The 25,471-nt window shown below is 38.1% G+C and overlaps 1 protein-coding gene across 9 annotated transcripts in view; it reads right to left on the bottom strand.

Annotated features, from left to right (window-relative positions):
- The window catches only part of CCDC102B (coiled-coil domain containing 102B), a 244,983-nt gene that overhangs the window by 164,793 nt on the left and 54,719 nt on the right, over window positions 1-25,471 (bottom strand). For 8 of the 9 annotated variants that reach the window (XR_009247058.1, XR_009247059.1, XM_058676869.1 and 5 more), the window contains 2 exons: window positions 6,338-6,952; window positions 2,582-2,799 (listed from right to left, as the gene is read on the bottom strand). Coding sequence is in view for 7 of the 9 variants with exons in the window: in XM_058676872.1 (XP_058532855.1) it covers window positions 2,582-2,799; window positions 6,338-6,952 (833 nt within the window). In the remaining 2 variants the exon portion in view is untranslated. The remainder of the gene's footprint in view (window positions 1-2,581; window positions 2,800-6,337; window positions 6,953-25,471) is intronic. The other variant, XM_058676873.1, reaches the window with a different exon arrangement.

Below are 25,471 nucleotides of genomic sequence, written 5' to 3' on the forward strand. Positions count from 1 at the left end.
AAGCCAAATCAGAGGGTTCTTCCCCTTTGGCCTTCGTTTTGTATGTTGAATTGCTGGGAACTGGATCATTTACTTATTCTAGGTAGTGGTTCATTTATTCTGACAAGTGGAAACATGTGTGTTTTTATGTGCAGTAATGAGTGTATAAAGACGGCATGCACACACTATTAAAACGAACAATTAACAATAGAAGTTTTCTCCCAGGACAAAGCTTCATCACGTTACTCATATTACAGCACCTCAATGCAATGACTTTGTGGCCAAGTTCAGAAGAGGTTTCAAACACCAAAAAGTTAAATTCTTCAGAAAATAAAAATACTGGGATTAGAACTCAGTAGAGACCTATAGGTCAAGAAAACATTAATGCTAATACATGCAGAGGCCTGAAGTTTCACTTTATTCTGCTTTCTTCTAACACGGTTCCTCTCACTAGGGCTTTGAAAAATTTGTCCTCCATATCCTTGTGATCCTCCGCATTCAACCAAGCACAAATGGAAAACATTCAGGAAAAAAAAAAAAGAAGCAACTAGTGGCACTTCCGCTTCAGGGGAACAAACGGGGAACTTCTGGCTGATGGAAGAGGGTGCCCATCTTGTGGAAGACTGGCATGCAAGCTAAGCCCTGTTAGTCCATTTCAAGCAGAGAATGAAAGTTACAGCTAAATGACTTCAAAAAGTTCATAAAGGATTAAAATATTTCATTAAAATGTTAGAAATCTATACATAAGTTTTTCATAAATATCTTCAATGAATATATTGAAGACCTTTTCTGAATAAAGTATAGTGGCTGGGGGGAGAGAGAAACATAATTAAACATATGGAAAGTAAATAAATATTTTTAGATTTGGAATTCACATTTCATTGTTTAAGATTTTTTATTTTTATCAGAAAGGCAGATATACAGAGAGGAGAGAAACAGAGGCGTATCATCTGTCCGATAATTCACTCCCCAAATGGCTGCAATGGCTGGAACTGTGCCAAACTGGAGCCAGGAGCCAGGAGCCTATTCTGGGTCTCCCAAGGCTTTGGGCTGTCCAGGCCACAAGCAAGGAGCTGGATGGAGAACAGGGTTGCCGGGAGTAGATCCCACCTGGGATCCCGGTGCATGCGGGGGAGGGCTCTAGCAGCTAGGCTACCATACAGGGCCCAATTTGGGATTCACACTTTAGAGTGGATTAAATATTCTGTACTGTGCTGATCAATTTTTAAGCTGATCATGAACAAAAGGAAATATAGGCTAATTCATATTGGTTTCTTTCCCCCAAATCATTTGCATATCATACTTACTAGATTTCTGTGCAAAAGGCTACAACATACGGATTTTTGCAAAGGTAGATCCTTATGTTCCAACTATAAAGTGATTTTGACACTCTCCTTTGAACTTGGGTCAACCTTTGGATTGTGTTCAGCAATAATTGTGTCAGAAATGAAGTTATAGAAATACTAGTTTCTTAATTACCTAGGTTCATTTCATTTGAAAGGTAGGGAGAGATAGAAATTTGTCAGTTTTTGGTTCACTCTCCCCAAACGATCCCAACACTTGGGAGTGGGCCAGCATGGAGCCAGGAGCCCAGGATTGGCCGTTCAGTTGCTCTCGTGGGTAGCCACACGTTCTGCCTCTCAGGCTGTCCATTTGCAGCACACTGGAACAGGTCTTATACCCAGGTAACTTCTGGTATGAAATGCTGGCCTCCAAAGTGGCACCTTAATCACCATGCAAAACGCCAACCCTGTCATGTGGCTTTTGATGCCAGGTCACGAAAATGCCATACGTTTCTCTGTGTAGTTTTCAGTCATTCACCCACAGTCCAGGCACAATGCTGTGAGAAACCACGCCAAGTGGATGAGATCATTCAGGAGTTCCAACCGAGAGTGCAAAGAGAACTGAGACCTACTTCAGGGTGTGGGAGTGGGTTAAAGTCCAGATACCATTGCCTTTGAATCAGCAGATCGATAGCATGCAAAGCAGTGATTGATCAACACAATACACCACTGTGTTTGCTTTAGAAACAAAACATCCAGAAGAATGTCCCAGAAAAAAATAGATCACTGTCTCTATTATTAGAAAAGGGACAGCACTTCAATATCATATAGACAGAATACAGTAGAACCAAGATTAATAACCAGAATAATCACAAGCCTAGATCTCTTTCCCTATAACATGATGGTCAATGTGTAAGAAATCTTCATGAGCAACGAGTGCCTCATGAAATTTTTATTTTTCCTTTCACAGCAGCTTTCATTTATTTTACTGACTCACTGTACTATAATAGTGCTGTAAAAGTCAGATATACACTGAATATTTTAATCATACATTAGCAATTCAAACACAGTTAAAAGTGAGCCTTTCAGAAATGATGAGAATACGGCTCTAATACACGTCAATTCAAAACAATGAAATTCCTAAATTACCTTTCAAAATTCGAAATACACACACATACAAAGTTTATTTTTTGAATCTTAGAAAGTAATCAGTGAAACATGAGGAAAATACATCGTCAAATGCCCAGCTGATCAAACTTATCAACTGTAAGAAGTTTGAAAAGCAGACTTGGCTGAGGAATATTGTGTTCCGTACTTACTTTCTTTCTTTCCACAGGATTTTCTGGAAGTCGTCCAAATGCACCTGCAAAGTTGACATGTCAGTTACTTCCTTCTCCAAAGGCAGATTTATTGCTTGTAGTCTTAGCTCAGGTTTCACTGCACAATTTCCAGAACCACATTTCTTAAATAAGTCAGGACTATCTAGATTGGATTTCATTTCCTCATTTAATCTTAATGGATCGATAACGACATTTTCCTGGGGGGCAAAAAGGCTTAAGATTGTTGGTGTTGTTGAATATTTAAATCTCTCAGAGAAAAATAAATGCAGGATCAAATAGAATGATTATTATGATATGGCATCAAATTCATTATATTCATTTGTCATTACCCACCCCAAGTTCTCCTTACCATAATAAAACCAATTTCTCAAAATGTCTGTCTTTTTAGTTTAATTTAATCTTTCCTAGTTATAGCTAAAAATAACTATCACCTTTGACAGCTCTAAAAAGTTTCTGAGTTGAAAATCTATGTTTCTTTATTCACAAAACAGTTTCAATATAAAGGCCACTGGTTGTTTCTTATATTTTAGGAGGAAAAAATTAAAAAGATTTTCAGGAAGTTCTCAAATATTTTAATAAGCATGTTAATTAACATTTAGCTCACCAGCCAAATCTCAAATACAATGGAGTGGGACACATTAGTAAATGAGTGCCAGTTGTTGTAATAGCACACTCACCAAAAATCACATTATAAAATTTCACTGAACTCACACTCTAGTTACTTATAATTAAATTTTCCTTGACTTATGCTTTCTAAATTAAATAAAGTCATGCTCAAATAAGATCAAATTATATTTGTTTTTTAGACGTTATTCTTGAAGAGGACAAGATGGTCAACTGGGGAAGGCAGATGTAGCTGAGAGTGCAGAGAGCTTTGGAACAGGAACAGATGGAGCAGAGAGCTGGAAAGGGAGAATCAGTGAAGTTCCTTGGAGTCCACTGGAGGGAAGTGGGAGCCATGCAGGCAAAGAAAAACTGCTGAAAGCATCCAAAGTTGCATACAGGAAAGCACCCCAAGCCACAGAGAAAAGCCCAGTGGGTTTCAAACCAGTCCAAAGGGAACAGGGTAGTAATAAAACAGCCTGGTACTGCAACAAAAGCAGAGACCAATGGAGCAGAATAGAAATACCAGCAAAGAGCCCACACATGTACAACCATCTGATCTTTGACAAGAGAACAGAAAACAACCCAGGGAAGAAAGGAGGGCTCTTCAACAAATGCTTTTGGGACACTTGGATAAAAGCCTGCTGAAGTAAGAAATAAGACCCCGACCTTTTGCCATGCACAAAGATCAAATCTAAATGGACGAATGAAGTAAACCTACACCCAGACACCATCAAGCTAATAGAGGAAAATGTAGGAAATACTCTACAAGATACAGGCACAGGCAAAGACTTCCTAGAAAAATCATCCAAAGCAAAGGAAGTCAAAATAAAAATAAACAAATGGGACTACATCAAACTAAGAGCTTCTGCACAGCAAAAGAAACCACCAATAAAGTTTAAAAAAAACAACCAACAGAGTGGGAGAAAATCAGAGTAGGATGCTGCACTCTGCCATGGTCCATGCAAACAATGTCAGGAAGCACTTCAACAGCAGAATGATGAACTTAACCACTGCTCATGAAGGACTGGAGGACAAGTCCGTAGGAGGGCGAGGAGTTAGGGGACAGGCATGGGAAATCCCAGAACCTATGCAGCTTAATTTAAAAACAAAAAGTTTTTTAAAGCTTTTCTTAAAGTACCATATGTCCCGGGCCCGGCGGCGTGGCCTAGCGGCTAAAGTCCTCGCCTTGAAAGCCCCGGGATCCCATATGGGCACCGGTTCTAATCCTGGCAGCTCCACTTCCCATCCAGCTCCCTGCTTGTGGCCTGGGAAAGCAGTTGAGGACGGCCCAATGTATTGGGACCCTGCACCCGCGTGGGAGACCCGGAAGAGGTTCCAGGTTCCCGGCATCGGATCGGCGCGCACCGGCCCGTTGCGGCTCACTTGGGGAATGAATCATCGGATGGAAGATCTTCCTCTCTGTCTCTCCTCCTCTGTGTATATCTGGATGTAATAAAATGAATAAATCTTTAAAAAAAAAAAAAAGTACCATATGTCCCAAACCATGTTATGGGCACTTTGGGAGTGAACCAGTGAATGGCACTGCTCTGTTTTTTTGTCTTTTTACCTATCACATAAAATAATTTAAAATGATCAGGCTTATGACAGGTTACCTGGTATTGTTTCTTTACTAAAAAACAATATTATAACTATACACACCATGTTGAAAAGCAAAGAAGTCAGATGTGTGTGCTCCTGAATATTATTGACAAAGAATATATATTCTACTATCTTTCTCACTATGGCTAATATGGGCAGTGAAATTGGTTAACAGCTGACTAAAGCTTCTATCTACCATCAGATAATTGTGCCATTTTTCACAATACAGAAACTTTAATACCTACTATTTACTATTAGTTCTTGACACTAATGACACAAAGATATTGCATCGAAACCTCAAGATATTGAAAATACCTTAGCATAATACATATGAAGAGAAACCATCATTTTCAAATGCACAGCCTGGCTTACTATAATAAGAAAAAATATTTTATGGATTCGGGAAATATCATATGTCTCTCATTGCAATAGCTGTATTTAAATAGGCAGTATCACAACTAAATTTTTGTAATTCATATCGCCTTCTCCAAAGATGTATATGAAGATTTTAATGCTAAAAAACTCTAAATAAAAAAGTATACTAAGCACACAAAAGGAGTTACATTATTACAAACTTTTAAATGGTTTTATTTGCAATGACATGTAAAACGTAGCTTATACCTAATGCAAGTTCTACTTTTTATCGGAAAGGCCTATGACCTTACAGATGCCATGCCTATTATATGTTTCTACAGATGGAAACTAGTAAAAAGGAATAACAATGAAAAATGAGTTCATAAAGTTTTCCAAAGCTCCATGAGTTGTAAATACTCCTTACCAGGTTAAATGCAAGTAAGGGAAACTCCTGAATAAGTAAGTGCAAAATTCTCAGAAATGTACCAAATAAGTCGAAGAGTGACCATGCAAAGCATTTCTCGGTATTCACTTTACGAAGAGTTAACTGTATAATCAGAGTTCCAAACCCTGGGAAATATTCAAACTATTCTGTGAATCATTTCTTAGTATCAACTTAACTAGGGTACATGGACAGAAATAATTTCAAATATTACCTTTTCACATGACAAAATGCGCAAATTTTGTTGTAAATAAGAGTGAAGTCACCAGTATATGCCAAATTGTGTTCTCTCAAAATTCATGTGTCAATATCCTAACGACTGGTATGCATGAAAATATTTATTTGAAGATCGGGCCTTCAGAAAACTGATAGAACTCATATGGGGTAACTGAGTTGATGCAGTGATGGGCTCCATGTTAACCAAGGAAACCTAAACACAGACAGGCGCAGAGACAAGATAGTGTGGGAATCCAGGCAGGAAATGGCTGTCTGCCGAAGAGAGAACTCTCAGAGAAATCCAACCCTGTCGACACCCAGGGGTTCAGTTCCATTGCTCCACACTAGTGAATCTCTACATCTCTGGTGCTAAGATCACTCAGGTGATGTACTTGCTCCTGGCTCCCCAGGAGACTAAGACACCCCCACTGCCTCAGTCACCCGCTCCAGCTTCCCCTCACTATGCACGTTCCTCAAAGTGCATGATCCTCTGGTTCCTCAGTGCAGCAGTTTCTCACCTTATTATTCCCGCTCTCCCCAACAGAACACTGTCTTCTCACCAAACACTCTGCCGTATGCTCCCATGCTTGTGAACCGGCTGGCAGTTCATCGCCATGCTCACTGGACAATCCTACCAAACCAAGGGGCTTCAAGTCACGCGTAACATCGGCGGCTGAGGGGTCCTTTTGAAGTAGTGGACTCTGTTTCTTTCTCTGTTCATTCAGTTCTTTCATCGCCATCTCTAATTTTATTCTGAGCTGTCGACTTTCTTCCCTGGCACTGTTCCTTTCGGCTCGAACTTTACTCCATTTCTCTCTCCAGTTGGCCGTGCAATCTGACCACCACCTCATGGTCTTCTCCATCTGGGCAGCTCTGGCCTTGACTTCCTCAAGCTCTCGGAGGCGAAGTTCCTCACAAATGTCCCACTCATTGGTGTGAAGCGAACGAGCACAGACATTGTGGGTGGCATGAGACTGCGGCTCGTGGAGGGGCAAGCAAGTGTTACAAGTGTCTTTCGGGGAGGAGCCGGGGGCTACTGTGCAACTGCGTGATTTAATCAGGGACTGTTGCATCTGAAAGATTTGTGTTTCCTCAATTAGTCGATGAATGGAGTCCAAATTCATATTTAAGTCCTAAGAAAAGACAGAGGACAAAAGTACACCTTTAAATTTTTAATTTCAAGAGTGTTGAAATACATTGAAAAAATAAAGTTCATGTAAGCAATACATTTTCAATATGCATATTTTCTTTTCTGGTGTAACTAAATATATAGGTAAATATATGCATTTGCAAATTACTCAATAAGAAACTATTTCTCATTAAATTTTGTTACACAAACAAAGATGCAATTCAAAATAAATGACTTAAATAGTTCATTTTAACAAGTCAAAAGCGAAATGGACCAAAGAGAAAAGAGGCCTCTTCCACACACAGACCACATACTACACAACCAGGTTTTTCAAATCCCTGCAGAGAAATTAAAATACCATTTTAAAAATAAAACAATTAAAAATGTTGCAGAGAAATTAAAATTTTCACATAAGTATCAACAGATAAATGAATTTATGGATGCAGATCACTTTATTCACTTACACACCCATTGATTCAGTAGAGAAGTGTACCTATATTTAGAACAAGTACAGCCATTAGAGTAATTCTTAAACAAGTTTATTTAAAAGCTATAAGACTTTGTGAATTACCAATCTTTATTTCCAGAAATGGTATTCCAGTCTAAAAACCAGGTGATATTTTATACACATGATATTAATACCCCTCACTTTGTCTTTATATAATTATAGATCGCAAACTCCCTTGTTATGACTTATCTATACAGGCAACTAATGGATTGGGTTTCACTATAAACCACTTATAAAATAATTTTGAGGGTCTAGAGCTGTAACCTGGTGGCTAAAGCTGGTGGGATCCCATATAGACACCAGTTTGCTTCTTAGCTGCTCCACTTCCCTTCCAGCTCCCTGCTTGAGGCTTGGGAAAGCATTCAAGGAAGGCCCATGGCCTTGGGACCCTAAATCCACGTAGCAATCCCAGAAGAGGCTCCTGGCTCCTGGTTTCCCACCACAGCTTCAACCGTGGTGGCCAATAAGGGATTAAACCAGTGGATGGAGAATCTTTCTCTGTCTCTCCTTTTCTCTGTAAATCTGACTTTCCAATAAAAATAGTCTTTTTTTTAAAAAGTTTGATTTGTTGGTAGTTAAGACTATCCAGTATTAAGTCTATATATTTAGGAGACCTTATAGTGTTAAAGTTAATATTCACTATAAAAAATACTTTTAGAAAGGGTTCCGTGGAGATGCAAAACCTATTCACTCTTTTTTGTAACAGACGTGTGATTATTATTTTGTGCTTGCATTGGCAAATAAATTTGGTTAGCACTGGCAAATGAGTAATTGTTACCCCCATTTACTATAATCCAGAGGAGAGTGGTAACAGAAATAATCAAATTTCTTACTTCATTACTAAGGATCAATATAAAAAAACAAAAGGCAATCTTAACTGAAAATACACACATGGACTATCTATACCTATCTGTTCACTATTCAATACACAATAATTTTTCTTCCGGTTGGAATTCCAAAATGAAGACAGAGGATTTATACAGCATACTTAAATTTATCCTTGCCACTTTCCAAAAATAAATCAGTATCATCATAGCATAATATCTAAAATGTTTCATTAACTTTTTATTTCACTGGTGTTTTGAAGACCCTATAATTGAATTCTGGAACACTGAGATCTTGTCTACAAATTGACTCTGTATTCTTCATATGAAACCAAATAAAATCGAGCTGGATATAATTATTCGGTCCTTGAACTTACGTAGAATTTCTTGCTTAAAGAGCTTCCCCAAGTAAGTATAATCTGCTTGAGATGAAGATATCCAGTATGCTGTGTGTGTATTAAGCTACTGACTTTTCCTATGCATTTGTGGATATTATTTGAATTTTATGTAAGGCAACTGTAAATGTACTTTCCAGTAGTTGTACCATAAAAGCCTTTGAAGTGTACAAAAATACGTTAATACTATTAATACTATTAATACTATTAATGCTATTAATACCATTAATACTATTATGCCATTAATACTATTAATAATATTAATACTATTATCTGGCTTTTGCGCTTCTGTTTGCATTATAAAAATGCTGATAACAATCAGGCTGCCATGATGATGGTAAACATTTTTGGAAACAGTATGTGACCAAATAAGTAAAATGTGATGAGTCAAAAATGTACAAACGATATCACCTAATATATTATCTTTTCCTGAAGAGGAGTTCGATGCCCATGGGGATGGGCTACATGGTCTTTGGTCAAATTCTGACTATGATGAAGATAAGACTTGTCTTGGACAACTTATAATACACTCACTTGCAGAGGAACCTAAACAGCAGGTATTTCATTTCATTTTTCTGGTTAGTAAATAGAAACTTGCCCAATATACTGGCTAGCATAGGTTTTCTCAGCAATAAGAAAAAGTTCAACTCAGTACTACATAAGTCTTGACTACATTGCCTCAGAATATTTTACCACTTTATTGCCATCAGTTTCTTTGCCAAATTTTGAAAGTGTGCCTAAAAATGAGGATATAAGGAAAATCAGATTTCTGAAAGTGCTCACATTTTCATGTAAAAAATTCCCAATTTCAGTTAAATGTTAACACATGCCAGTGGAACATTCAGTACTATTAATATCTCCTTCCAACTGACGAGGAAACCAGGGTGCGTCCATCTTGAGCATATGGTTATCTGTGTTGAATATTATGATTGGCATGTGAATATAAGGTGGTTCGAAATCACATGTGTGCAAATACGGTTAAGGAGAGGCCTGGGAAGGAGCGGTAGGTGGAGAAAACAGGGAAGCAAGGTAAGTGGGATTGTCTCGTTACGACTGTGCCTATGGAATACATAAAATGTTCTCTTTATATTAATATAAAATGAATTTTTAAAAAGAGAAGAACCATAGCTGGAATTGAACTATAACTAGGAATTGAACTCAGGTACTACAAATGTGGGACACACTGTCTTCCAGACCACAGGCCATTCCAACTTTGGATATTTTTATGTTAAAATATCTCTTCATTCTCTCACTAAACAGTTAGTTGGCTGGTTTGACATTGTCCCTGAATTCATTCAATCTCATCACTCCTTAAGAACTGCAAGATCCAGAACTCCTCTATCCTGCCTAGCTTCCCCCCGTCACTCCAATTTCCACACCCACGTGGGTGCTGCTGCCTCTACCACCTCTCCTCCATGTCCTCCCCTGGCAACCTGTCTGCTCACTGGGAGCTTGCCTTCCCTTGGTTTCTCATATGCTGGCTATCATCTGACACTCCTTCACAAGAGAGGGGAATCCATCGCCGGGCCCCACTATGTTAGAGAGGAAAACAGACATCACTTCTGACTCCCAGGACATTGCTAGTAGCTGTAAACAATCAATCGCATGGATAAGCACGAAGATCAGCTAGCTAAGTCACATTACTTGTGAGCAAGGTCTGTCCCAAATGTAGGCTCAGGTATTAACAGAAGAACGAAACGGAACAGAAGGAAAAGCACTTTGGCCGCAAGTTACACGATCATGTCAGAAGAAAAGGAGTCCAAAAGGATTTTTCAAATTGGTTACTGTTTTTTCCGTAAGGTTATTGCTTTCCCTTAACAAATAAAAAAATGTGTTCCAAATTAAATGCATCTTGAGTTTTTCCCCCTTCTAAATCATATCCAAAAACAATTTTAAAAAATCAGCAGCAGAAAAAGCTAATTGAAACAGATTCAAAAAATCATTATGGTTACAATGCCATATGCCCTTGATTAAAAAAAAAAGCAAGTTCAATATTCAGGAAAGTGTCACATTGTTTTAAAGTGTGACCTGTCAAATCCATGAGTGATTAGTGTGAAAACATATGATCTGCATGGATGCAAAGCAGGAAGAAACAGGAACGAGGAATTTCATCTTGGTTTCCCAGATGGCTGAGGCATGCAGACCGGCCACACCCTCGGTGCACATCAGCAGAGTTGGAACTGGGAGCAGACTGGGCTGCAGAACCACACAGCTGCATGTAGGATACGGGATGTCCCCAGGGGTAACTTCATCCTTGCTACCACACGCCCATCCCTCAACAATGTTTCATTATCAAACATTAAATGTGAAAGTTAACCCAGGAAGCTGAGGAACTAGATTGGACTATAAGATGTTGGACTCTATGTTTAGTTTATGCTTGCAAAGAGGGAATCTCAACAGTACTTGATCAGTGGATATGCAACAAGGTGGAATATTCCACATGGGGGGAGGGCGGGGGGAGGGGTGGGGTGATTCCCAGTTCCAATGAAACTGTATCACACAATACAATGTAATCAATGAATAAAAAAATATAAAAAAAAATGTGAAAGTTAAAGTTGTGGCAATGAGACAAGCAAAGCCCTTGCAGGGACTAGTCATAGGCCACTGCAATGTTTGATCACGAATACATGTTGTATTTTTAAAGTCACTCTGTGGCAAATCACATGGACGGTTAACATTCTGTACCTGTTGGTGCAAATGAGATTTTAAAATTGTATAGAGTCAGAACACATTTGCACAACGCAGGCAACTCTGAGTTTGTGTAATTTGCAAATTATTTAAGCATAGATATTTTACTTTCATAATGCACTGTGATATAAAATAAACACTGAAAACTGACAATATTGATGTTTGTAAAGAGTCATTATAAGCTGTATGAGCCGATGAGATGTCAATTATCGTAACAACTGCAGTAGAATTTAAACAATTAGCTGGCTCTTCTTTGCTTCCTCTCACTTTAATCTCTGGTTATTTTTTAAAAGATTTATTTATTTTTATTGCAAAGTCAGATATACAGAGAGGAGAAGAGACAAAGAGGAAGATCCTCCTTCCGATGATTCACTCCCCGAGTGACTGCAATGGCCGGAGCTGTACTGATCTCAAGCCAGGAGCCAGGAACCTCCTCCAGGTCTCCCACATGAGTGCAGAGTCTCAACGCCCTGGTCCATCCTCAACTGCCCTCCCAGGCCACAAGCAAGGAGCGGATGGGAAGTGGAGCTGCCAGGACTAGAACCGGCACCCCAGTGCGTGCAAGGTTAGGACTTTAGCCACCAGGCCACCGCGTCAGGCCCTAATCTCTGGTTATTAATTAGCATTGTTGAAATGAAGACACATCACTGTTCCAAACCACTATCTTTCCTTTGTTCTAAGATTTTGGTAAAAAAGTGATGGAGCCCTGTTTCAAACTAATGTGGTATGGTCCCTTCCAACTAGGCTTTCAAAAACTGTAAAAAAACAAAACTTTAAAAATGAGGTATTTCAGAACAATTTTTTATCCACTTGATATCTTGATATTGATGTTTTCTATATTTTTTGAGATCACAAAAAATCACAATACTGAAATAACCTTGAGGCAGAGCCAGAAATTGAACAGACTGACTTATTCACTATAAAGATATATAAAAAATCCACAATTCATTTCATGAATTGTCAATGCATCATTATACTGAGTCTTAGAAAAATAATATTCCTGGTTTTTGATCAGATTAATCACTTTGAAGCTTTGATAGTGTGATGACTGCCAAGTAAAAATTTAGGTTGAGACATCCAACTGTTCCGCATGGCCACCATTCCCGGGCTGCTCTTCGGCAATACTTGGAGTGCTGAACAGATTCAAGTGAGTCCCGTTTTAAAAATTTCTTAGGCAGAACCCAAATTCTGAAACATAAAAATTTCTAACTAAGGTCTGAGTTTGGTGGCTTAAGTGCTTTGCTTCCAACAATACATAAACAACCTGTATTCTTTATTGCATATTTATATGGAAACCTGACATTTGTTGAATTTATCTGAATTTATAAATATTTATGTTCACAGCCAGGTTTCAGGATACAAAACAAGCTATCTAATTTGCAAATGCAATCTAATCCAATTTACTTGTGTAAAACAAAGTCAAAATATTCCTTGGGGTCTTAAACTAAAAATAAACTCAATGTTCACCGGAATGAAGAAGCTGGAGTTTGGGGCTCGTGGCTTCTGGCTGGCAGTGACTGTCACAGCCATGTTGGGAGTGAACCAGGAGATGGAAGATCTTTTGTACATCTCATATACATATTTCTTTTAAAATATATTTTATTTCTAATGTTGTTGACATAGTTGAGAATGATGTATGACCATGTGGGCCACTAATTAGGGTGGGGAGGGTCAAAGTATGGAGGCAGAAGTGTGGGACATATGTTCCCAAATTGTTTTGTAATGATGCAGTTAAATTAAATACCTCTCTGAAGAGAGATGAGAGGAAGAACAAAGAACTACTTTACTAATTGAATTCATCTATATTTTTCAATATTTGCATACATTTCATGAATCTAGAAAACAAAATGTGTTAACTTCCTCTGTATTTCTCAGCAAAATCATGCCATTCACACTTCACTCTTAATGTTTCAGACAAGTGCGGATTCCTTCACTTAACTTTGTAGCAAACACGAGAAAGCTCTGCTACAGCTCAGTAATATTTTCTCACACCCATTTGATGGAATGTGTGTAGAGCTGCCAACCCACTCCATTTGCTGACTGGAAAGTTTTCTCAGACTTAATAATGAAGCCTGGAGAGAGAACAACTCAAATGATTGTCATATTTATCTTTGAAAAGCAGTTATAAATTTTTCCCAAAACAAAATTTATTCTTAGAGTCTGTTTTCTTTCCCCAAAACTACATTCTTTCACTAATACAAGAGCTAAAATATACCCCACACTAAAAGCTAAAACAGAAAAAGATTCAGAGCCAGAAATAATATAATCCATTTTGATAACCTATACCTGTGTATATTTGAAATATTTTGCTTCATTCACCCTACTTCACACTAATGCTAACTATGTGGATGTATAATATAGCTTTAGGATTTAATTTTTATTTAAAGTTTAATGTTTATGGCTTATCAGAAAACTTGTCATTTAATTTTCAATGTGAATAAACCAAATCAAATTTACTCTTAAATATAACTCCGAACGAACAAAAAGTATTTTAAAGATCTAGCTCTCCAGTATCACAAGACTGTTGATTAGTAAGGCTCTACTGGGAACAACATGGGTAAATGGGCAACATACACTTTTCCCAGGCAAAAGACAATCCATCTCTACGACACTCACATGCGTCTCACGTAGCGCTGAAATGTGGTGGAACTTAAAGGCAACTCTTAATACTCCCAAGAAGTTTCATGAGGTTACAATCCTTGATGATTAATTACAGTATTATTTAAAATATTTAGAAATGGCCTATTTTTTCAGAAGGTTAAACATGTTGATAGAAAATATCTAAATTGACAGAATAAACAACACTACATAATTAACATGCATTGCAAACATTATGTTTAGCTTCCTTTTCCTGAAGTAATTTACCACAAATTTAAAGTCTTAAAGATACAAGCTCATCATCTTTCAGTGCTTAGGGTCAGAAGTCCAAATTAGATCTTACTGGACTGAATTCAACCTGGAGACAGGGCTCGTTTTTCTATAGGTTCACACAGGGATTGCCAACAAGCCCTGGCTGCTGTCCCTTCCTCAACTGACGCCAACTCCTTGCTTCCATGATGTCTCCTTCCACCACCGCTGGTCTTCTGGCTTCCACCAACCCTTGTGATACCTTTATACCCACCCAAATGATCTCAAACACTCATTTCTTCCTAAAATGAATTTTCAAAGTCTTCTTACAGGGTAACCCTGACAGGTTCTGGAAATCCAGATATGAACACTTTGGGGGACTGGGCTATCTATAGGTGACTGGATTTTGAAACCCTACAGCCCTGAACCCAAATACCTGTTTTGCTGCTTACCATCTTTTTGACTGTTACAGTTTAACACAGGTGAAAAATACGTTCTGTGTATGAAATAGGAATTATTTAGCTACAGCTGTTTCATTTATCACTTGATTTTTTCCTAAGGATTTAAAAGTTATGCTTAACCTTAAGCATGTGTCTCTACTCTCAAAGCAGGACTGCCATTATGAAACATACTGATATATCTGTACAGTGTGATTTTTGACGTTTTACCACTACCCAAAAGTACACTACTTTAACCATTTGGGGACTAATAGTTGGGGAGTGGGGAGAATAGGGAATCAGGAAAGGAAAAGGAAGGTTAAAACCCTTATACCTACAAAACTGTATTGTGGTCATTAATTCATTAATTTTTCAAAAACAGAAAGAAAAAGAAGTTATTCCCTTCAGCGTAACTCCTGATTACATTGTTACAAACCTTCCCATCATGTAATGTCCCATTTCTCTGCTTCCCTAGGCAACAGGAGCCATTCATCCAAGGCAGGTTTGTTTTCATTGCTTTCACTTTCTCACATCCTGTGCTGCCATCCCCCCTTTCACCTTAACATCTGTTGAATTCCAAGAAATCCTACTTGTCAAGATCACAAGTAACGTTCATATTGTGAAAGCAAATGTCAGACCTTGTATCCCTCCCTGCCTGGGTATCACCAACATTCAGAGCACAGAACACGTCTCCCTGGAAGCACACTTGCCTCTTGTTTGGCCCAGTCATTGCGTTCTGCACGTTGTTCCTTGCCTCTTCTCTCCCGCTCTTGTTTCTCTGGCTACTCGTCTGTGGGAGTCCTTGTGTTTGACTGCCAAGTTTCTTTCTCTGGCTGCTTTGTCTTTCCTGAGCTCCAGAGTCACATGTTTTAAGCTTGTTCCATATCTGATATATCCACACCAAATTTATTATTCAACCAAACAGTGCCCTCCACTTTATGTAAATTGTTTTCTTTTATTAATACCACAATAAATGGTAGCTCTATCCATTTCATGGATTCAATTAAAAAAAAAAAACCTAACTTTTCTCTTTCCCACAGTTCAGAAGCAAGTTCTGTCTTGTTGCTTCAAATTACTTTCTAGAGTCATGCATTTACTTAACACCTTCATTGCCTCTGTTCAAGGGGAAAAAAACACCTCACAAAACAACACCTTAGTACTTGTCCATCTACTTTACATTGTAATGCAAGACTTATTTTAAAGCTTAAATAAAATTACACATTTAGCTGGAAGATGATGGTCGTTTTTGCAAGACACATATACATTAAACAGTCACATTGTACTTTTTAGATGTATACAGATTTATATTTCATAATATTTCAATGAAGCTCTTTATAAATGGGGTTGAAAAAGTGAACTCCCTAAAATTCATTATGCCTTTCAGGGTCAGTTAAAACACAGACATAAATGGCAACAACCTCCTTTCTGACTGAACTCTTATCCTGACATCTCCCTTCTCCACCTTGCTCCACACTTGCTGGGAAAATCAAGCTCATTCCTTCATCAAGACTTTGTTAATGGAGGGCTCTTCTCTCAGATCTTTTATCTGTTGTGTCCGGTCAATCTGGTATTAGCCCCTTTGTCAGTCTTGGGAAGTTCCTGTATAAACCATTCTCTTACTTTCCTACCAGTTTTTATTATTATTTTAACCATAGCAAGATTATTTATTTTTTGTCTTCCTACTAAATTGTGAGAACAAGGAGGCTCTCAACTTAGTCTTTTATTTACTTTTTAACTATTTTATTCCTGTAATTTTAAAGGCAGAATAGCAGAGATCTAATCACTTGAGCTTTTAACTTTCTCAACACCCATTCTAATCATGTTTCTAGCAATGTCTCTCATCTCTAAGCAATGGCAAAATGGGATGTTGTGGCCAGGGCTAGTAACTGATTCCACCTACCCATCTTGTTAGTTTCCTGCTGCTGCTTCAACGAATTCCCATAAAGTTCTTACTGTACAGTTCTGGATTTGCAAATTCTAAATTACATTCACAGGGCTGTGTTGGTGCCACAGACTCATGGGAGAAACTGCTTTCTTGCCTTTCCAGCTTAGCTAGTTCCCTCCTTTGTCCTTTAAGCCAGGGGTGTACAATTATATATCCCTCTTATATCTCCATGAACAGGAATTTTGGGATTCTCACACAATTCTCAATTTTGATACCTCTTGAGATGAGGATTAAATTTCTAGGGCCATTATTGTGCCTCCTTCACCCTCTTACTCCTTTTCAAACCATCCCTCTGTACCACCTCTAAGACTTCACTAAAGAATGAACAAAAATCCCCAGACTCTGTAAAGAATGATCAACTGCTACCTCCCATAGCTATTTATAGTAAGTTTGAAAATTTGAGGGTCTCTGACAACCTCTTAACGGGACATCATATGCACAGAGCAGGGGGGACCCCAGAGTGGAGCAGGGGGACAGGAGGAGGCTTGTCTCCCAACCCTGGAGACTCCTGGATCCTCACCAAGGACTATCAGTGCAGGCACCAAGGACTACATCCCAACTGCCAAGGAGACCACGGTGAATTGGAGTGCCTTCGGAGACCAAGAACTCTGAGGTCATCCACCCCCATTTGGACCTACCACATGGGATGGAAGAAGCCCAAATCCTCCCTCGCAGGATCCAATGTCATCGGAACAACAGCCGGGAACCCTGAGCGGTCCGCAGAAACAGAAGAACAGTAAACTCCCTTAGGGACTAGGGAGAGGAGCTTTATCTGGTCTTTACTTAGTTCCAACTTTTGGATCCCCACCCTCTCTTGCGATGACCATGAGGGTCGCTCTGGAGCACCCCCCCCCCAAAACAAAAAATTAGAATAGACAGACGGAGAACAGCAAGGAAAGCTTAGAATCAGACAGGAAACGGTCAGTGTGGATTCACATAAACCTTACTAAGTAGGACACAAAGATTAGCTACTCGTCACTAAGGTATTGAAGATCTCTCTGCACTCCCCTCCTAAAACTGTTCTGCACCTAAACTGTTGACATATGCCTTGTTAGAGTTATAAGCCAGTTTAGACTATCCTAAAATCTGCCCAAATCAGCAAAATTATGCTTCAACACTATAAACTGCTAAATACTAAAATGAAAATAGACACGAGACAGCTAAATAGTACCCAATAGCCATTTTAAGGTTTATAGAAGTGGGTTGTATATAAACCAAAATTGAAATGTCAATGAAGTAGTCACAGGATGTGGTTAAGAACTTGCATTTTTAACATATTTGTTACTCAATACCATGTCAATTAATTCCATAATGCTGTAAATTGTTGTTGATGTTATATTGGAGCTTTTAATTGATCAGGATGATATTCTGCCAGCTCTACTTTCAGACCAGAGATGGTCTCCCCAAGTAACCATTGAATTTATCTGGACAAGAGGCTGGACTTTATGCTTGGTATATGCTTGCAATGAAAGAATCTTGACTGAATTTGAACTGTAATACTGCAATAAGGTGGAGGAATCAACCATGGGGGTGAGGGCATGGGGAGGGGTTGGGGGAATCCCAGAGCCTAAGAAACTGTGTCACATAATGCAATGTAATTAGTAATAATAAAAAAAACTGAGGGTCTTAAAGGATTAAGCAAATTTTCTAATAGGAAAGAAAATTGCTGTAAGGTTCAAATTCTGCTTCAATTTCATACCCGTTTTCTGATCTATATGACATTCATAGATAGGAGCATAAAGACCTCTCAAACTGTCATCACTTGTGTTCCCATCACAAATCCTAATAAACACTTCTTCTAAAATAAGTACAAGAGCAGGATTGAAAAATTTAAATGGCAAATTAGGACATCTTTATGTTTGACTTTCTTGCCTTTTCAATATTTTCTTAGCATTACCTTCAAACAGTGATATTTTTACAAATAGCCTTTCCCAGTTTACCATAAATAAAATTTTAAATGTGATAGCAAAAAATTACAGAAAGTTTTAGTCTACTTGTCTACTTTTTATAGAAATTATGTCCAAATTAGATTTTTTAAGAAAAACTTTCAAAAGTGATTCTCTATAAGTAAATACAATTTTCTTCCTCACAATTTAACATATACAGCATATTTTTCATACATGGAAATATAAACTCATAAAAATTGTTAAGCATACATCCCCACTAGAATGCTAATCCCTTAGTGGATAGCGTAACAGTGTTAAGTTTTATGTGGAATATATTTGCATTCAAAACTCTCAACCAATTTTGAAACCAAGATGTACTACAAGGATCGCTAAGGACTACAGGTGGCAGTGAGACAGTGTGAGATCCCACACATTTGGGATATTGAAATGATCAGCACTGCAATTCAAGAGACACTAAACCAAACATAAATTTTCTTACCTTTGAACTCTTTCAGACAGTTCTAGAATATTTACTATGTGATCAATACTGCACAAGTTATTGAAAATCAGTAAATCCATACATGAGATATATTCTGCAGACATTACAGAGTATATGGATTTCTAGCTCTAACACTGTGACCAGAAACTGACTTCGTTGGAGGGTCGGGAGTATGGGAGGATTTTTTTTCTTCTTCTTTTTTTTGTATTTTTATTGTTATTCTTTTCTATGATACAGCTCTGTGGGTACAGGGATTCCCTATTCCCTCCCGTCCCATCCCCTTATGCCCTCCTCATTTTCATCCCCTGCCATTTTCTCTAAATATCACAGGGGTTTATAATCACAAGTTTAACATTTTGCTCTTTAAGTATATCATTACATTGTAGGTATGAGAAAAGACAATCTAGTATCATGTTGTCAAGGTAAATGTACATGTTTCATTGGGAGTCCTATGGTAAAGACAGATTTACAAAAAGGAGATAAAGAAAGACTTTCAGTCCACTGGTTCACGACCCAAGTGGCTGAGTCAGTCTGAAGTTAGGAGCTTACTCCTGGTCTCCCACATGGGTGCAGGGTCCCAAGGAGAATTTGTATCAGTTGCCAGAGAGCTTTTCTGTAGCCCCAAAATACGATTTTGCCTTTCTAATTCTAAATTCACTTCAAGTGTTTAGAAACTGTTTATTATGTACTGATTTAAGGAAGATGATCTCTCACCTGATCAGTTTATTATGGAAGTTTCTAGTTCTGTATGGTGTTTTACTTCATTTTGAATGTACTATGTGTGAGTTAACTTCTAATATCACCACTTTCAACTTTTTATAAATATGTTCAATATACATTTATATTCTTTTAGTTTATATTACCTTATGTGTAACGGTATCGAAAAGTTGAGGAAGTAAATTTATGGTTAATAATAGCTCACTCATTTTCTGTGTTTGTTTTATCCACCATGATAAACTCTGCCATTTAATTGGTTCATTTAGGACATTCATATCTAAAGTGGTTGTTGATATGTTAGAGCTAAGTATGCCTTCATTATTTTTGCCTGTGTTTCTTACTCCTGAATTTCTGCCTTCAATGTTTCTTTGAAGATTTATTTATCTGAAAGGTAGAGTGACAGGAGGGGGAGGTGGGAGAAGTAGTGATCTGCCACCCCCTGGTTGGGTGCCTACAACAGTCAAGGAGGGACCAGGCCAAAGCAGGGAATCAGTAACTCCATCTGGGTCCCCCAAGCAAGTCGCAGAAACACAGATACTCAAGCTGTCTTCTGATGCCTTCCAGGAGAACAAGTAGCGAGTCAGATGGGAAGCAGAAGCAAACTTCAAAGTTACTCAATGAGACACAGAAGCTCCAAGTTGCAGCTTGACTCGCTGTGTGTTACCTCCTGCCCCTTTTCTCTGGCTTTCTTTGCTTCTCTTTCTGTGTGTTACTTGAATACTTTTTAAGATTCCTGCCTGACATTGATAATGCTTTGAGTGCTACCACCTAGTACAGGTTTCCGAGAGGTTGCTCTGGGGGTTCAAATAAACAAACATGACCTCAAAGTCCTTTGGCATCAACATTTCACCACTTTGGGTGGAATGTGTTTTTTCTGTTTAAATCTGTTTATGTTCGCCATTCTTACATATCACTGCTGAATTTGAAATGTTTTTATAGTTATTATTGTAAAATTTAGGCACAATTCATAAAACTGGAAGAGAAGACTACCTCTGGTAAGATGATCAGTCTGCTTCCTGATAATTCAAGATTCCTTTTACCCTTTCTGTTTGACGCACTTCCTTTCATCAATATTTACACATAAACTGGTGATAGCACTTCATTATAAGGCACTGTGTCACCAGTTATATCAAGGCATCTGAAAAAGTTCAAGGAAATGGAATTAAAAGATATATCCAGCTGATATAAAGCATTCTGGAATTCATAATTATTTAATACATATTTTATGTGAACTTATTAAAGAAACCTTACATGCCCAGATTTCAAAATGTTTTGCTCCTCAGTGCACTAACACTTGAATTTCATTTTCCCCTACAAGACTCGGTCCTGCCCATAGAAACTGTGGGCGCTTTGAAACAGATGCAGGGAGGTTGAGTCCTAAGACCACAACAGCTCTGGTTGACACCTTCACTGCAGGCCTGTGACAGGCCCAGGAGATCACGCCAAACCACACCTGGATGCCTAACCCACAGAAAGCGTGGGTTTTGTGAAATCTGTTTTATTAACAAGTCATCAAATGATTACTGAAGCCACTTCTTTCAACTATCAGTTAACATAGTCATCCACTGCACTCAGATCTACTCTCACACAAAGGAGTAATCATTTCAGAAGCAAAATGTTGGGGTCCTCAGGAACCCCGACACAGACCATCAACAGAGTGTTGATTCAAGTCTTAGATGCTCTGTTTTTTATCCTACTCCCTGCTGACCAGCCTGGGAAGGCAGTATATCATGGCCCAGAGGCCTAGGTGCCTGCCACCCATACAGGAGACAAAGATGGATTTCCTGCCTCCTAACGCTGGCCTGGACCAGCACCAGCCACTGTTTCCATTTAGGAAGTGGGCCAGCAGATGGAATATCTCTGTCTCCTATCACCCTGCCTTTCAAATAAATAGATTTTGTTTTTTTAAAAAAGAGGAAAAACGTTAAAATTTCCCAATTAAAGTCAGGATCAAGGGAAAAGTTAAATGACAAAAAAAAAAAAAAAAAGAATAAGAAATAGGAATGCTAAGGGAAATGAGCCAATCCCAAAAGGTTAAATACCACATGTTTGCCTTAAGATGATATGATGTTATGTATAACATGTTATGTATGTTAAAAAAAAAAAAAGAAATAGGAAATCTCAATCCGGAAGCAATCACAGAAACAAGAATAAATAAAGCTCAGGCTCTACTTTCACATAACATTACCATGTAGAAGCCATAGCACTAAAGTTATTAAAGAGGAAAATGCTTGAAGCATGTCGTCTTGTCTGAATTAGCTATACTGGTATGCAGGGCAACTGGCCGTTGTATATGAGCAGTACATTAACAAACTACCCACCTAGGAAAAGCATGTGCAACCAACCAACAAGGAACAAAACCATTACAAATCAAGTGAATGATATATAGAATCAGGTTGAGAGCAACTCAAATCATTTCCTTCTTTCAATTTTTGCTTATTAGTCCAAAATTAATAAAACTGTAGAATCTTGGCCCAACATGGTAGCCTAGTAGCTGAAAGCTCTGCCTTGCACACACCAGAATTCCATATGTGTACCAGTTCTAATCCCAGCTGCTCCACTTCCCTTCCAGCTCACTGTTCATGACCTGGGAGAGCAGTAGAGGACAGACCTAAGTCTTGGGACCCTGACCCGCGTTGGAAACCCAGAAGTTCCTGGTTCCTGGCTTTGAATTAGCTTAGCTCTGGACGTTGCAGCCATTTGGGGAATCAGCGGATGTAAGATCTTTCCCTCAGTCTTTCCTTCTCTGTAAATCTGTTTTTCCAATAAAAATAAAATAATCTTTTAAAAAAAACTGCAGAATCTACCAACAATTTGATGTCATTAATTACCTGTCTACGATGTCAAAATTAGGGTAGTAACAAAATTTATATTTAAATCTTACCTTAAAACAGCTTAAAGACTATCATCTACACAAAGAATGCAGATTGTCAAAAATAGCCACTTTCAGTAGAGATTGGCTTTTACTTTCTGATATAAGGAAAATAAAAAACAAGAGAGGGTCCAGCGCAGTAGCCAAGCAGCAAAAGTCCTTGCCTTGCACGCACCGGGATCCCATATAGGCACCAGTACTAATCCCAGTGGGCCAGCTTCCCATCCAGCTCTCTGCTTGTGGCCTAGGAAACCAGTCGAGCACAGCCCAAAGTCTTAGGACCCTGCACCCATTTGAGAGACCCAGAAAAGGCGCCAGGCTCTTGGCTTCAGATCGGCTCAGCTCCAGCTGTGCAGCCACTTGGGGAGTGAATCATCGGACAGAAGATCTTTCTGTATTTCCTGTTTATCTGCCTTTCCAATGAAAATAAAATACATCTTAAAAAAGAGAAATCTCTAGAGTTTTATTTTTATATTTCAGTCCTTTGAAGTTGTGATCATAATAGAAAATACAAGTTGAAAATCAACAATGGCAAATCATGAAGTTAAGAACTGGGAACTAGATCTTTTTTCAACATTGCGTCCTCTTATCTGCTTTTCCTGAAATCACCGACTGATCAACATCATCTGAAGCTGCTTCTGCCACTGGACACTGAATACGTCACGTCGTATCTCATTTTACATATGAACGGTCAAGTAGATTAACTGCTGAAAGTATTCCCATACTCAAGATGTAAGGTGTTCTTTTGATTTGGGAAAATCAAATCTGCCAATTTAACTTTCTTATTTTTACATGCCATATATCACATGAGAAAAACTTCCTATTGCAATGATACTGTGAATGAGTTCAGTATTATGTATATTGAATACGTAACCATTAAAATCTTGAGTTTCTTTTCATTTAATCTGAGGATCACTTTAATTCTTATCAACTGACTAACTTTTCCCTTACACAAAAACATTTGCACAAATCGAACAATAGATGATTTATTTAGCATTTTGCTGCAAAATTTGGGAAGGGAGAGAGAGACAGGGCACGCAGGAGCGAGAGACAGAAATTACCAGGTATTTTCCTAAGCATTTCAAAGATGTTCTAAGTCTATTGAATTCTCACCGGAACCCCCAGATATACTGCACTGAGTTCATCCCTCTATGTCTCCATATTTTGTACTTACTCTGAGTGTGTCGAAGTGCATTTATGTTAGATGAAGACATTTCTCAGCTCAACAAACACCTATGGCAATCATTTATTGTTTTAAGTGTTTTTATTAATTATAATAACTGAGATTCTTGGTATGACAGAAAATATTTCAAAATATTTATATAGTAGCACTTTATTTTGGTTATTCTATATTAAAATAATGAGTGATACACATTTTAATATTTTACTTTCTCCAGCTGTATTTCCTAATAAGTTCAGGAATGTGATCTAAAATTACAGTTTTAAAATTGTTAATCTCAAACTAAAAGATCACACTGACATGTTCAGCATTTATACAATTGTGTCTATGTTATATAATTTTGAATAAAAAATTCTGTCAGAATCATAAAACAGCTTTGCTAATATCCAGAATGGACTTCAATTTCACAGCTTTCTACTAGAAAGCAATATTTGACCTCCCATATTCAAAACATCTGCATTTATACATGCTTCAAGAATGCAAATATTTAAATTATCCAAATTTCTTCATATGCTTCCTTTTAATGGAAATGAGACATTTGCCTCAGAAAAACCAATACAAGAAATCATCAATAGGTTTCAATTGCTCGATTTACCCAGAGACTCACACACAACAATATTTACCTGATAACCTCTCCATTTACAGTCGTTACTCTGGCATTTACTAAAATGCTTAATTTAAATATGGAATCAGTAAGAGTCTCATGCCTGATTCAAAATAGTAATTGAAGACCTGGTGTGATGGCTCAACATGCTAATTTCTACCTGCAAGTGCTGGCATCCCATATGGGCATCAGTTAGTATTCTCGGTGCTCAATTTCCCGTCCTGCACTCTACTGGCCTGGAAAAGCAGCAAAAGAAGGCCCAAAGCCCTGGGACCCTTACCCCACATGGGAGACCCGGAGGAAGCTCCTGGCTCCTGGCTCCGAATGGCTCAGCTACAGTTGTTGCGGCCATTTGGAGGGTGAAGCAGCCGATGGAATATCTTTCTCTGTCTTTCCTTCTCTCTGTAAATATGCCTTTCCAATTAAATAAATGAATCTTTAAAAACACAAATGATAATTGAGCTTCAGGGATGAAGAAAACCTAACCATTCCCTCCACATTCTCCTAACATATTTTCATTCGTTAAAGTTGGGAATTGTGAGAATCAAAATAATTATTTTGCTACTGCAATGCTAACTTGAAAACATGAAATAAGTCAAGCAAGCAGAGAAAGTCAAGTATTGTACGGATGTTACTATTCTTTAAAATTAAAAAAAACAAAACTCAGCATGTAATGGTATTCAGGGAAGCATGGGAAAGGACTCATTAACCTGTACTAACCTATACTCACAGAATGGTAAGTAGTCCTATGAGTCTACTAAAAGTAGTGTGACTACAGATGATACTAATGCATGGTGTATTTCTCTGTATTCAAAAAAAAAGGAAAAAACTAAAAGATACACACACACCTCTCCCAGGCACAAACCAGGCATTCACAACAAATGGTAGGAATCTTTTTACTATATGAAATTCATTTTTGGCATATGAATTTTTTAGTAAAACTGGAATATAGAATGCAAAAACAATGTCCACACGGGGATAATATCCTAACAGTCAGGTCTTAGATAATTTTCTTATGCTTTTTTGGATACTAAAAATCTCGCTGAAATTACGCTGGGAAAAAATAAAAATGCAATTTAGAAAGCAAAGTACTAAATGATAAAATAAAAAGTCATAAATGT

The sequence above is a fragment of the Ochotona princeps genome, chromosome 18 (assembly GCF_030435755.1).
Source record: "Ochotona princeps isolate mOchPri1 chromosome 18, mOchPri1.hap1, whole genome shotgun sequence".
In the NCBI taxonomy this organism is placed as follows: Eukaryota; Metazoa; Chordata; class Mammalia; order Lagomorpha; family Ochotonidae; genus Ochotona; species Ochotona princeps.